General features: G+C 38.9%; 1 protein-coding gene across 2 annotated transcripts in view; it reads right to left on the bottom strand.

The window, feature by feature from the left end:
• The window catches only part of COG7 (component of oligomeric golgi complex 7), an 81,148-nt gene that overhangs the window by 59,699 nt on the left and 5,202 nt on the right, over window positions 1-16,247 (bottom strand). For both annotated transcript variants that reach the window (XM_070568314.1, XM_070568315.1), the window contains exons 3-4: window positions 15,825-15,941; window positions 11,964-12,132 (exon numbers count right to left, since the gene is read on the bottom strand). In XM_070568314.1, the coding sequence (XP_070424415.1) occupies window positions 11,964-12,132; window positions 15,825-15,941 (286 nt within the window). The remainder of the gene's footprint in view (window positions 1-11,963; window positions 12,133-15,824; window positions 15,942-16,247) is intronic.

Genomic DNA, 16,247 nt, shown 5'->3' with positions numbered 1-16,247 from the left:
ATCCACATGCAAAAGAAAGAATTTGGACTCTCACCTTACACCACGTACAAAAACTAACTTAAAATAGATCGAAGACCTAAATGTAAGAGATAAAATGGGAAAAGCCTCATGACCTTGGATTTGGCAATAGTTTCTTAAGTATGAAACCAAAAGCACAGGCAACAAAAGAAAAAACAGATAAACTGGGCTACATCAAAATGAAAAACTTATGCATCAAAAACACTATCAACAGAGTAAAAAGACAACCCACAGAAGGGGAGAAAATATTTGCAAATCATATAGCTGATCAGGGATTAATATCCAGAATATGTAACAAACTCCTACAACTCAATAACAAAAAAACACATACAGTCAGCCCTCCATATGAAGGATAGGAAGGGACGACTATATTCACTGTATTACAGCATTTTATGTAAGGGGCTTCAGCACCCACAGCTTTTGGTATTCATGGGGTTCCTGCAACCAATCCCCCATAGATACCAAGGGACAAGTGTAACCCAATTTTAAAATGGGCAAAGAACTTGAATAGACATTTCTCCAAAGATATACAAATGGCCAATAAGGATATGAAAATATGTTCAACATCATTAATCATTAGGGAAATATAAATCAAAATCACAGTGGGATACTGCTACATGCTCATTAGGACAGCTATTATCAAAAAACAGAAAATGACATGTGTTGGAAAGGATGTGGAGAGATTAGAACTCTTGTACATTGCTGGTGGGAATGGAAAATGGTGCAACTCCTATGGGAAACATTATGATGGTTCTTCAGAAAATTAAAAGTAGAATTATCTTGTGAAAAAGGAATTCCAGTTCTGGCTATATATCCAAAAGAATTGAAAGCTAGGATTCAGACAGGTATTTGTACATTCATGTTCATAGTATCATTATTCACAATAGTCAAAAGGTGGAAGCAACTCAAGCATCCATTGATGGATAAACAAAGGGTGGTATGTACATACAATGGAATATTATTCAGCTTTGAAAAGAAAGGAACTTCTGACATGCCACAACATGGATGAACCTTGAAGAAACATGCTAAGTGAAATAAGTCAATCACAAAATGACAAATACTGTATGATTCCCACTTATATGAGATACCTGGAGTAGGCAAATTCATAGAGACAGAAAGTAGAATGGTGGTTGCCAGAAGCTAGGGTGAGAGGGGAATTGGGAACTAGTGTTCAGTGGGTAGAGAGGTTCGACTGAGGAAGATGAGAAGAGTTCTGGAGACGGCTGGTGGTTACGGCTGCACAACAGTGTGAATGTACGTCCTGCCACCGAACTGTACACTTAGAAATGGTTAAAATGGTAAATTTTGTTTTGTGTATTTTACCACAATTTCAAAAAACTTTTTTTAAAAGAGCACTTCAAAGATTTACCCTAGGAAAGAGAAGAAAATTTTAGGCTACAGCTGCTTCGCACTCTCAAGGAAATTACACAAGGTATATCTTTTCTTTAGTAGGATCTAAAGTATCACAATGAGATATAAAGGGAGACTGGTAGAGCTAAGGGAAAAAAACCAGGAAGTAAATAATGATAGCACAAAAATTAAAAAATAAATCAGAAGAACAAAGTGTAGATTAGATACTTTAGAAAATGCTATTGATCATTTTGGAAGACAAACTTTTGAAAAATAACATAGACCGGGGTAGGGGGGTAGTTGGCAAAGAGCCGAAACAGACCAGCAAGAATATGACATATATGAAGGGGGGAAAAAGGAGAGCTAAAGAACAGATAGATGATGTTTTCAATGATGGAAAAGAAGACAAATGGAATAGAAAAAATATCTTTAAGAAAGAAATTTTCTAGAAATGAAGAAAGATATGAACCAGTAGATAAAAAGGGTTCATACTATGTTAGAGAAAAAAAAATCAAAACTTTCAAAACTGAAAAATAACCTAGGGAAGTAACTAAACTACAAGGGAAAAGAAAGAATCTTATCAACCAGAAGTCAGCATACCATGAGCCAGCTGGCCACATTACCATCTGTTTTTATACAAAGTTTTATTAGAACACAGTGAAGCCCACTCGTTCACATATGGGCTTTCATGCTACAACTGAAGGGTTAGGTATTTATGAGAGAGACCATATGGCCTGCAAAGCCCAAAATATTTACTATCTGGCCCTTTACAGGAAATGTTTCCCAACTCCTGTTTTAACTATTCCAGGAAAAGACACAGAATACCTACAAGGCCAGTCACACATTTAAGCAGAATACAAATGGCAGAAAACAATGATGCAAAGTTTCTAGAATTCTGAAGGAAAAAGAGTGTGATCCAAGAATTCCAAAGTAGGGGCCAAATTCCAAATTCCAAAGAGTGGTTAAGTTCATGTGCTCTGCTTTGGCGGCCCAGGGTTTTGCTGGTTCAGAACCTGGGCGCAGACATGGCACCACTCGTCAGGCCATGCTGAGGTGACATCCCACATCCCACAACTAGAAGGACCCACAACTAAAAATATACAACTATGTACCACAGGGGCTTTGGGGAGAAAAAGGAAAAATAAAATCTTAAAAAAAAAAAAAGAATTCCAAAGTAGTTAGCGGTTTCCTCACATGAAACAACAGAAAGACATTCTTTACTACATAAATACCAAGTATATAAACATAATCCCCAAGCCCTTCCTAAGGAAAAAAAATCTAATTGAAAACAAAATCCTACTGATGAAGAAAAGCCTCAAAATAAAGAATTAACAAATGGGGGAGATATACGATGAAAAGTCTGGAAGTGAGTACTGAGTTCATTTAAACATGATATTAAGCATAAATAATCATGGCAATTATTGATTATAAAATAGTCACATAAAAACAAAACATTATAGAGTGATGTCAGCATCATGACAGAGTGAGGTCTCTCAGAAATCTCTCCCCTCCAATATACAACCAAAAAACATCCATAATCCAAAGAGGACATCCAAATACAACACAAAAAACATCAGAGAGACCCACACAGCCATATGATGGAAGGCGGAGAGGCTGCAGCCCTCCTCGGAGGAGGTGGAAGAAGGTAAGAGAAATCTTCGCTCCCTCCCCTAAAGACAGCCATCAGGTCCGGGAGGCCCCCAAGAGGGAAGGAAGAGGGGAGGGGACAGCAGTTCACAGGAACATCAAGGACTCCCAAGGATCCCTGCACGCAGCCTAGAGGGAAGCCCTCTATGGGGGCAAAAGCTTTCGCAGGGGGTGCCCTTATCAGGCCAACACCCCAGGAAAGCAGATGGTGAGTGAGAGCAGAGCCAGAAAGCCTGGAGAGCACACAGGAGAAAGCACCCCTCCCCCCACCCACTCACTGGGGCTCCAGGGATTTCGGCTGAAAGCAGAGGGCTCAGAATACCTGGCTCTTGACCCCCACCCAGTGGTGACAGGCAGTAACTGCGACCAAATAATGCCAGGACGCAAAAGAACAAAACTCCTTCTAGCAATATCAAACACTATATTAGATGTCCAGACCAGAGAGACAATGACCTGTACCCAGAATTCAGTCCTGAGGGTGCAGAAATAAGTAGACTAAACAACAATGAATTCAAAACAGCTATCATCAAAAAACTCAATGAGGTAAAAGAGAATGTAGAGAAACAATTCAACAAGTTCAGGAGCTACTTCACAGAAGAGAGTCAAACTATAAAGAAGAATCAATAGAAATATTAGAGATGAAAGACACAATGGAAGAAATAAAACAAAATACAGATTCCCTGAACACTCGAGCAGAACAGACATCATAGAGGAGTGAATCAGCATAATCGAAGATAGACATGTTGAAATGCTCTGGATAGAGGAGGAGAGAGATCTAAGACTAAAAAGAAATGAAGAAAGTCTCCAAGAAATATCTGACTCAATCAGGAAACGCAACATAAGAATTAGAGGTATTCCAGAAGGAGAAGAGAAGGAGAATGGAGTAGAAAGCTTGTTCAAAGAAATTATAGAAGAGAACTTCCCAAACCTAGGGAAGGAGACGGAAATCCATGTGGAAGAAGCTGCCAGATCTGTCAATGTAAAAAGACCTACTGCAAGGCATATAGTAGTGAAATTGGCAAAACTGAATGACAAAGAAAGAATACTAAGGGCAGCCAGGCAGAAGAAAATAAGCTACAAAGGAACCCCTATTGGGCTTTCAGTAGATTTATCAGCAGAAACCTTACAGGCTAGGAGAGAGTGGAACGACATATTCAAATCATTGAAGGACAAAAACTTTCAGCCAAGAATACTCTATCCAGTGAAAATATCCTTTGGATATGACGGAAAAATAAAAACTTTCCCAGACAAACATAAGCCAAGGGAGTACGTAGCCACGAGACATGCCCTATAAGAAATTCTCAAGAAGGCCCTCACACTTCGGGAAAAAAAAGGGAGAAAGGGATTACAAAGCATGGAGTAAGGAGTTAAATAGGCAAGACAGAATCAGAGCAGGATAGCAAATACTCAAGTATAGCATTAAAGACAAAGGGAAGGAAAACACCAAAAACAAAGATAATCTTGTCATTTTAACCACAAACTCATAACACAAGATGGAATAAGATGTGAGAAACATAACTTAGGAGGGGAAGAGGAAAGGGACCGAATTGGTTTAGTCCAAGGAAATCAGAGGCCATCAGAAAAGGGACTATCTTATCCATGAGATCTTGAATACAAACCTCAGGGTAACCACTAAACAAAAAAGGAGAATAGAGACACAAATAATAAATAAGGAGAAAACAAAGAAACACAATATATAAAAAACTACATAACTCGATTGGTAGACCAACATACACAGGACGAGAAACAAAGGAAATGCAGGAGAACCAGAAAACGAGTGATAAAACAGCAGCAGTAAGCCCTCATATATCGATAATCACCCTAAACATAAATGGATTGAATTCTCCAATAAAAAGACACAGAGTGGCAAGATGGATTAAAGAACAAGACCCAACAATATGCTGCCTCCAGGAAACACATCTCAGTTCCAATGACAAACACAGGCTCAGAGTGAAGGGATGGAAGACGATTCTCCAAGCTAATGGTAAACAAAACAAAGCAGGTGTCGCACTACTTATATCGGACAAAGTAGACTTCAAGACAAGACAGGTAGGGGCCAGCCTGGTGGCGCAGTGGTTAAGTTTACATGTTCTGATTCTCAGCGACCTGGAGTTTGCTGGTTCAGATCCCAGGTGTGGACATGGCACCACTAGGCAAAAGCCATGCTATGGTAGGCGTCCCACATATAAAGTAGAGGAAGATGGGCATGGATGTTAGCTCAGGGCCAGTCTTCCTCAGCAAAAAGAGGAGGATTGGCAGTAGTTAGCTCAGGGCTAATCTTCCTCAAATAAAATAAAATAAAATAAAACCTTCTAATTTTAAAAAAAAGATAAGACAGGTAAAGAGAGACAAAGAGGAGCAGTATATAATGATCAAAGGGACACTCCATCAAGAAGAAATAACACTTATAAATATCAATGCACCCAACACAAGAGCACCAAAGTACATAAAGCAACTATTAATAAACCTAAAAGAAGACATTAATAACAACACAATAATAGTTGTGTTATTAGTCTACTCACATCAATGGACAGATCATCCAGACAGAAAACTAACAAGGAAACAGTGAAATTAATTGAAAAGCTAGACCAGATGGACTTAATAGACATATATAGAACACTCCATCCAAAAACGGCAGATACACATTCTTCTCAAGTGCATATGGAACATTCTCAAGGATAGACCATATGCTGGGAAACAAGGCAAGCCTCAATAAATTTAAGAAGACTGAAATAACAATAAGCTTCTTTTCCCATCAGTGCTATAAAGCTAGAAATTAATTACAAGAAAAAAGCTGAGAAAAGGACAAAGATGTGGAAACTAAACAACATGCTATTGAACAACCAATGGATCACTGAAAAAATTAAAGGAGAAATCAAAAAATATCTGGAGACAAATGAAAATGATCACATACCATACCAACTCATATAGGATGCAGCAAAAATAGTATTAAGAAGGAATTCGTCACAATACAGGCACACCTTAACAAACCAAAAAAAACCCAAATAAGCAATCTCAAACTACACCTAATTGAATTAGGAAAAGAAGAACAAACAAAGCCCAAAGTCAGCAGAACAAGAGAAAAAATAAAAATCAGAGCAGAAATAAATGCTATTGAAACAAAAAAGGCAGTAGAAAGGATCAATGAAACGAAGAGTTGGCTCTTTGAGAAGATAAATAAAATTGACAAACCCCTAGCCAGACTTACAAAGAAAAAAAGAGCTCAGATAAATAAAATTTGAAATGCAAGAGGAGAAATAACAACAGATACCACAGAAATACAATGGATTATAAGAGAATACTACAAAAAACTATATGCCAATAAAATGGACAATCTAGAGGAAATGGATAAATTCTTAGACTCTTACAACCTCCCAAAGCTGAATCAAGAAGAAACAGATAATCTGAATAGACCAATCATAAGTAAGAGATTGAAACATTAATCAAAAGCATCCCAAAGAATAAAAGTCCAGGACCAGACAGCTTCCCTGGGGAATTCTACCAAACTTTCAGAGAGGATTTAATACCTACACTTCTCAAGCTATAACAAAAAATTAGGGAAGATGGAACGCTTCCTAACACATTCTACGAGGCCAACATCACTCTGATACCAAAGCCTGACAAGGATAACACAAAAAAGGAAAACTATAGGCCAATATTGCTGATGAACATAGATGCAAAAGTCCTCAACAAAATATTGACAACCTGAATACAGCAATACATCAAAAAGATCATACATCACAATCAAGTGGGATTTATTCCAGCGACACAGGGATGGTTCAACATCTGCAAATCAATCAATGTGATGCACCACATTAACAAAATGAGGAATAAAAACCACATGATCATCTCAATAGACACAGAGAAAACATTTGACGAGATCAAACAGCCATTTATGATAAAAACTCTTAAAAAAATGGGGATAGAAGGAAATTACCTCCACATAATAAAGGTCATATATGACAAACCCACAGCCAACATCATATTCAACGGGGAAAAACTGAACACCAGTTCCTTCTGAGAACAGGAACAAGACAAGGTTACCCACTCTCACCACTCTTATTCAATATAGTACTGGAGGTTTTGGCCAGAGCAATTAGGCAAGAGAAAGGAATAAAAGGAATCCAAATAGGAAGTGAAGAAGTGAAACTCTCGCTGTTTGCAGATGACACGATCTTTTATATAGAAAAAAGCTAAAGAATCCATCGGAAAACTATTACAAATAATTAACAACTACAGTAAGGTTGCGGGGTACAAAATCAACTTACAAAAATCAGTTGCATTTCTGTACTCTAACAACGAACTTAAAGAAAGAGAACTCAAGAATACAATTCCATTTACAACTGCAAAAAGAAGAATAAAGTACCTAGGAATAAATTTAACTTAGGAGGCGAAGGACTTATACAATGCAAACTATAAGACATTATTGAAAGAAATAGATAATGACATAAAGAGATGGAAAGAGATTCCATGCACATGGGTTGGAAGAATAAACATAGTTAAAATGTCCATATTACCCAAAGCAATCTACAGATTCAATGCCATCCCAATCAGAATCCCAATGACATTCTTCACGGAAATAGAGCAAAGAATCCTAAAATTCATATGGGGTAACCAAAGACCCCAAATTGCTAAGGCAATCCTGAGAAAAAAGAACAAAGCTGGAGGCATCACAATCCCTGACTTCAAAATGTACTACAAAGCCACAGTGATCAAAACGGCATGGTACTGGTACAAAAACAGGCACACAGATCAATGGAATAGAATTGAAAGCCCAGAAACAAAACTACACATATACGGGCAGCTAATCTTCGACAAAGGTGCCAAGAACATACAGTGGAGGGGCCGGCCCCATGGCCGAGTGGTTAAGTTCGCGAGATCCACTTTGGCAGCCCAGAGTTTCGCCAGTTCGGATCCTGGGCACAGACATGGTACCGCTCATCGGGCCATGCTGAGGTGGCATCCCAAATGCCACAACTAGAGGGCCCTACAACTAGAATACACAACTATGTATTGGAGGCCTTTGGAGAGAAGAAGGAAAAAAAACAACATACAATGGAGAAAAGACAGTCTCTTCAATAAATGGTGTTGGGAAAACTGGACAGCCACATGCAAAAGAATGAAAGTAGACCATTATCTCACGCCATACACAAAAATAAACTCAAAATGGATCAAAGACTTGAAGATAAGTCCTGAAACCATAAAACTCCTGGAAGATAACACAGGTAGTATACTCTTTGATATTGAACTTAAAAGGATCTTTTCGAATACCATGTCTTCTCAGACAAGGGAAAAAAAAGGAAAAAATAAACAAGTGGGAGTTCACCAGACTAAAGAACTTCTGCAAGGCAAAAGAAGCTAGGATCAAAACCAAAAGACAACCCACCAATTGGGAGAAAATTTTTGCAAATCATATATCCGATAAGGGGTTAATCTCCATAATATATAAGGAACTCACACAACTGAACAACAAAAAACCAAACAACCCGATCAAAAAATAGGCAGACAACATGAACAGACATTTTTCCAAAGAAGATGTACAGATGGCCAATAAACACATGAAAAGATGTTCAACATCACTAATCACCAGGGAAATGCAAATCAAAGCTACACTAAGATAACACCTTATGCCTGTTAAAATGACTATAATCACTAAGACTAAAAATAACAAATGTTGGAGAGGCTGTGGAGAGAAGGGAACCCTCATACACTGCTGGTGGGAATGCAAACTGCTGCAGCCACTATGGAAATATGGAGATGCCCCAAAAAACTAAAAATAGAACTACCTTATGTCCCAGCTATCCCACTACTGGGTATCTACCCAAACAATTTGAAATCTACAATCCAAAGTAACATATGCACCCCTATGTTCCTTGCAGCAATATTCACAATAGCCAAGACATGGAAACAACCCAAGTGCCCATCAACTGATGATTGAATAAAGAAGATGTGGTATATATACAATGGAATACTATTCAGCCAGAAAAAAAGACAAATTCATCCCATTTGCAACAACATGGAAAGACCTGGAGGGAATTATGCTTAGCGAAACAAGACAGACTGAGAAAGACAAACATCAGATGATTCCACTCATATGTGGAATATAAACAAGCACATGGACGAAGACAACAGGTAAGTGGTTACCAGGGGAAGGGGGGTGAGGGCGGGCACGGGGGTAAAGGGGAGCACCTATGTGGTGACAGTTAAGAAATAATGTACAACTGAAATTTCACAGTGATGTAAACTGATTGTATTATGTAAACTCATATATTATGAACTCAAAAAAAAAGTATATGTGTAAATAAAACCATTATAAAATATGAAAATTTTATAATGTTTAAAAGTTTAGAGAGAAAAGCTACATGATAAAAAAGTTAATAATTTGATAGTATATCGTGACAAAAATTCTGGACTATGCAATATTCTAGAATGTGGCGTGGGGGGGAAGGGTGGGAGGCAGGAAGAGGAGTGTGAATGCACTAATCAGAGGGAGTCAGATATTGTTTCATCTATGAGGTTGATAAACTGAGAAAGAAGCTTAGTTTATTATTTGAAGTCACAAATCACTAATAAACTACAATCAAGTTACGTCTTTTAAATTATCTGTGAGAAAAAAACACAAAGAAAACATATATAGCAAAATACAAAGATCAAAAGAAACAGAAACATAAAGCAGAAAATATACAAATAGAAAGATACAAAACTGAAAATTTCTGTTAAAAAAAAACCTAAATGGGATAAAGTCACTTATTAAAAAAGAAATACATGGATTAGATCAAAAGCAAAATTCAACTATATGCCATCTCCAGTAGAGAAGTCTACAATACAACATCTCAGAAAGTTTGAAGGCAGAAAGAAAATGGGCAAAAACACACTAAAGCAAATACAAACAAAAAGGCAGGCAGAGGTTGTAATAGTCACACCCAAGGTGAACTGCAGACAGCAAGCACTCAGCGGGGCCATGGCTGTCTTTGATAAAAATGCTACTTAAATCCTAATAGAGGAGAAAGAAAGAAAGAAAACTGCCCAACTGTTTTTATGAAGCCAAAACAATCGTGACACTAAAACCTGATAAAGATATTCACTTACAGGATCTCAAAGAAAAAATTCTAAATAAAATATCAACAAATATCCAGTAGTACATTAACATACATACACACACACACCCATGAACAAGTAGGATTTGTTCTTGAGTTGCAAGAATAATATTAGGAACGCTATTAATATGATGGGCCATATTAGTAGATCAGAGGAAATAAAAGTAATACATTCAATATTGATAGACGCTAAAGGGCATTTAATAAAATTTGACAATAATATTTGTCTTTTTTAAATTACCTAACATGATAGTATCGAGTGCTGACTGAGATCTGTTCCCGCCTCTGGAGTTACCGAACAGCTCAGAGATTACAGTAGAGACGATTCTGCTGGGAGCAGAGGTCCACGGCTCTCCAGGGCTGAGTTCCAACGGGGCCCCATTTTGGTGTGGCTTCACCACCAGGGCAAGGGAGGCCAAACCTTTGCAGGCCTTGACTATGGAGAGAACTGGAGTGGGGAGAAATCATCTTTGGAGGGAGAATAGTGTTACTGTTTGGCATGAGGAGGTTAAGCTGCTCTCACCCACAATGAAAACTCTACTATCCAGAGGGTCATTCTGTGAGGGTTCCGTACTAACGGGTACAGGAGTGACTATCTGTACCAGCTGGCCCAGGACAGTCTTGGTTTACACTCATTCCAGCTTCATTAGTAAAAGCACTCTCTTTTCCTCTCAAAAGTGTCCTAGTTTAATAATAAATGGTACGATCACACTCAGTATACTGAAAGTTTATAATGTTTATACATGTGGTAAGAGTTTACATGTACACAAGAGTTTACATGTTTATATGTCTGCATAGTCGTATATACAATTATCTAGCTTTGATTTCCAAAAAAAAACTATTAAAGCCTGGCCTCAGCACACTCACCCATCCTAAAACAAATTAAAACATCAAACAGAACTCTTTATATATCAGAACTTCTTATGATTTCATTTCATCGTCAGAAATTTACATCATATAAACAAAAGTGCTGCTACATCTCAGGAGCCAAAGGAAGAAAGCATTCCCAGAAAGGACGGAGTAAAAACATCGTGAACTGTTGTTGACAATGAGAAATAGAACAGTATAAACCGGTATCAGGACTTCAAGTGTGGTGATGACACGCTGTTGGAGCCCTTCAACAGAACAGGTTCAGGAGAATATAAACCCAGAGTAGACGGGCTTGCATAACATACAAGCAAGAGTGGAGGAAGCAGGAGCAGTGGAGACAGACTCTACTCTGTCCAATATAAACAGCTGTGAAGGTAAGAAAACAGGTTTACAGCTGCCTCTTCCTATTTAACCAATGGTTTTGTGATGAAAGGCAAAGGGAGAGTTAGATAAACGTATCTATTGGAAAATCACCAGAAAATAACATAGCACCATCACGTTCTTGATAAGGGTCAAAACGCATCAAATAGTATACTTAAGAGTTTCATATCTCTCTAAACGTAAATTTTACCTCAAAAAAGGAAAAATCATAAATCACTACTGAACTCTAGTTATGGATATGAATGCTAAAGTGTTCGGGAGTGAAGTGTACTGATGTCTGCATTAGTTTGAAATGCATCAAAAAAGTAAGATGGATGGACAGAGAGATGAGTAAATGGGCAGATAGGTGATAAAGTAAATGTGGCAAAATGCTAACACCAGGATCTAGATGGTGTGTTCACTGGACAACTATTTCCACTTTTCTGTATTTTGAAGAATATCATATAAACTGTCGATAAAAAGGCAACTACCGTAAAGTTACAGACTTACTTCCAATCTATATACTTTAATCAACATTAAGACATTCTAAAGATTGAAGACTCAGAAAGCCCTATCTTTGTAAAGAGGTTGACGCAGAGATGAGAAATGACCATCACTCACCTATAGACTGGGAGCTGAACACTGCTACAATCTGGGGGCTGGCCAAGGCCTCTAGCCTGTTCTTCAGTGCCTCCAAGTGCACACACTTCTCTGAGTAGTCTGGTGTATCAACAAGCATCATTAAGCTGTTCTGCATACCTGTTAGCTTGGCAGAAATCACAGCTATGTCCTATAAAAAGACCAGAATAGAGGATATTTATTTTAAAAGACCCCACTCCTTCAATTAAGAATGGACAAAATAATTTGGACAAAGAGAACAGATTAGTGGCTACCAGGGGAAAGGTGGGGTCGGGGGTGGGCACAAAGGGTGAAGTGGTGCACCTACAACATGACTGACAGACAATAATGTACAACTGAAATTTCACAAGATTGTAACCTATCATTAACTCAATAAAAAAAAAAGTGGAGGAAAAAAAAGAATGGACAAAATACATGAAAAAGCAATTCTTAAGAAAATGGCCCATAAACATATTATGTTCAATATTACTGGTATTCAAATAACGGTAAATTAAAACAAGGAAGTGCCATTTTCCTCCTAACAAATTGGAAAAACTTTTCAAAAATGGTAATAGCGATTCTTGCTGAGGGTGCAAAGAAAAAGTCTATTGGTACCATAAATTTATACTGTCTTTCTGGAAGGCAATTTAGCAATATGCATCAAGATCCTTAAAAATATTCACATTTTTTGACCTGGTATTTCCTCTTCAAGAAATTTGTCCTAAGGAAATAATCAGAGGGACAGAGAGATATTAATGTATTATAATTAATTAACATGACTTTAGTGTTATAATAACAAAAACCTGAAAGCAACCTAAATGTTCCATAATAACAAATAAAATATGAATTATGGGTCACTCATAATGCCAAGTGGAATATTCTGCACCCACAAAAAATGATGTTTTTAAAAATACTTACAACTTACTATTAAGTGAAATAAACTAGATAAAAAAGCATACAGACGCTAGAATATATATAAATGTATGCATACCAGTAACATATGCATATATCCAAAACACATACATACAAATATATACAAATACATAGAAAAATACCTAACAGACATTAAAAACACATTACTAGGGATTAGGAATGAGGATCATTTTCTTTTCTTCCTTGTATTTTTCTGAATTTTCCAAATCTTCTAAGACATGTAAATTATGTTTATAATTAGAAAAATAAATGCTACTTTTAAAAAAGAATTGAGTGTAATAACTATTTCATTTCAGCATTCAACAGGTGTCTGCGATGTGTCACACACTGTATTAAATGTGTGAGACACAGAGGAGGAAGATCACAACGCAGCGCTTGAGTTTATCGCTGCGTATCGGGACAGAAAGACCACGTACATTTTAAGAAGTATGGCTCAAGTGTTACAGGAGCACAGGTGAGGGAGCAATTAATTTTGCCTGAGAGGCAAGGAGCCAGCAGGGAGCGCTATGAAAGGAGGTGACACTTTAGCTGGACCTTGAGGGATGAGTGTACTATACTATAAAGGAGAGGAAGGATAGTTCCGGAAGAGAACTAAGACGTGAAAGGGGATGGTGTGTTAACAGTCTGGAGCAGTCACAAAGTGGAAATCACATGGAGGGAGTGGCCAGAGAAAAAGCTGAAAAGGCAGGCCACATACAACCCTGTTGTGAACGACAGGCTATGGCTATGCTTTGTGAGCAGGCTTAGAATTTATCCAGCAGAAAATGGGGAATCAGTCAAGGTTAAAATGGGAGGGCGAGGGGCCAGCCCCGTGGCCACGTGGTTAAGTTCGGGTGCTCTGCTTCAGCGGCCCAGGGTTTCGCCAGTTCAGATCCTCGGTGTGGACTTGCACCGCTCATCAAGCCATGCTGAGATGGTGTCCCACATAACACAACCAGAGGGACCTGAACTAGAATATACAACTGTGTACCAGGGGGCTTTTAGGAGAAGGAGAAGAAGAAGAAGAAAAAGGAGATTGGCAACAGATGTTAACTCAGGTGCCAATCTTTAAAAAAAAAAAGTAGGGCGAGGGACAGGGAAATGCCCCTTGCCAATCTATGCTTTAGAAGATCCCCCTGGTCTCATGTGCAGGATAAACCAGAGTGTGGGAGGGACTCAGCGGCAAGAAGACCAATGGACAGCTGTTGCAATGGTCTAGCAGTAAAAGGACTGGAAAGCATGACTAGAGTGGTGGCAGAAGGATACAAAGAACAGATAACTGAAGAGATAGATGGCAGAGATGGGGAAGAGCAAGCAGTTAAGGACTGCTGAGGTTTCTAGCCTAGATAGAGCGTGGAAAATGACATCACCAACCAAGAGAGGGAGGCCAAAAGAAAGAGCAAATGGGGAGTGGCTTTGGACAGAAATAAGGAATTCAGTGTCTGAAGGGCCTAGAGGGAGTCCACTGGATGCGTGTGGTCTTGTGGGCAGTTAATTCTGAATATCAGGATAGCTGGGAGGACAAAATCAAGATGAATAACTTCTAGCTAACTAACATTAGTAGCTTACTCCTGTTAACATCAGAGACCATATTTAAATCCAATCTCTCATACACATGTGCCAGGAATTCAATAAAATTTACAGCTTCCGTCTAGGAAGCCTGGATCAATTATACTTGTCAGGTGCCCTGAGGGGCTCTGAAATGGAATGGGAAGGAGTATGGCTCTATCGTACTTAAGGATAACAATAACTGATATATAATAATAGATGGATTGTTGAGTGAAAAGTCAAAGGTCAAAGCAGTGTTTACAATGCGCCACCATTTGTGGAATAAAAGGGGCAGGGAACATATACATGATATACGCGTGTATACATCTGGAAGGACAGGCTTAAAGATGATAACAGGGTTGGCATGCAGAAGGGAATTTAGGGGATTGGGAGGGTCAGGGTTACAAGAAAGATTTATTTTTCACTACTTATTCTTCTTTCTTAAAATTTTTCCCAGGGGCCGGCCCCGTGGCCTAGTGGTTAAGTTCACACGCTCTGCTTCAGCGGCCCAGGGTTTCGCAGGTTCGAATCCTGGGCACGGACATGGCACGGCTCATCAAGCCATGCTGAAGCAGCGTCCCACATGCCACAACTAGAAGGACCCACAACTAAAAATACAACTATGTGCCAGGGGGCTTTGGGGAGAAAAAGGAAAAATAAAATCTTAACATTTTTCCCATGTGCATTTATAACTTTTGTTTGTCTGTTTCCTTCCTTTTTCTCCCAAAGCCCCCTGGTACATAGCTGTGTATTTTTAGTTGTAGGTCCTTCTAGTTGTGGCATGGGAGATGCCACCTCAGGATGGCTTGATGAGTGATGCCATGTCCACACCGAGGATTCCCGCCTACAAAACCCCGGGCCACCAAAGCGGAGCACGAGAACCCAACCACTCAGCCACAGGACCGGCCCCCATTTATAAATGTTTTAAAAACTTTTAAAAGTTTTTAAAAATAGCAAAAAAGATGATAATTCATTTTGCTTTACCATTGAAAAGGAGTTTTTTCCTAAGACATCATCTCATTTCCTTCTTATAACTGGTTATCAAAAGGATTACTCCCTTCCCCACTTTGCAGCCCTTGGAGAGGGCCAGTGCGAGTCAGACCCCTCTGCCCATGTTCCACACTCTCACTGACTGTTTTCTCCGTCTTTTTATCGAGGCTTCTCCTGAACTCACTCTCCGTGGCTAAAAGGCTTCGGTCAAGCAGAAGGTACAAACTGAAGAGGGTGCAAATACTCAGAGCAGCCTCAGCGCTTCCTTATCCCAAGCCTGAATGTTTCCATACGCACCTATTTACTACCCCTTATGATTTTCAGTGGAATAGCTCTCTCATTTGTTTCTCCAAAACTCAAGTTCCTGCTGAAATTCCTGGTTAAGATTTCACGTCCCTTAAACAAGACACCTACTTGAGTCTTAAATGTCTCCTCAATATCAGCACTCAACGTGCTCCACTTGTCTGCTTCTTGAAGCGATTCTGCGGCCAGCTGCATTCTGGACTTGACCTGGTCGATTTCTACCAATACCTAAGAAAAAAATGAGAGGTGAAAAACGAAGGAAGTGGCAGTTCCATTTTCTCTACCTTCCACCCGTGACTTGAAACCTAAGTGTTATGGCATGTTCCTGACTTCAGGGAGCCTCTGTACCCCTTAAAACACCAATCACAGAGCCACATTTGTTCAGCGAGTGCTGAAGACAGACGAACAAGCTGAGAGAACTAAGCGAAAGCATCATTTGAGTGCTTGGCCAGATTGTGAGTTAAGGCTGGCCTCCCACTATGCGAGTGAAAATCTTCCAGAAACAGGAATTGACATTTAGGCCGGGGGCCAAAA

This window comes from Equus przewalskii, chromosome 12 (assembly GCF_037783145.1).
Source record: "Equus przewalskii isolate Varuska chromosome 12, EquPr2, whole genome shotgun sequence".
Classification (NCBI taxonomy): Eukaryota; Metazoa; Chordata; class Mammalia; order Perissodactyla; family Equidae; genus Equus; species Equus przewalskii.
The sequence above is the reverse complement of the archived record's forward strand: the minus strand, read 5'-3'. Positions and strand labels throughout refer to the sequence as shown.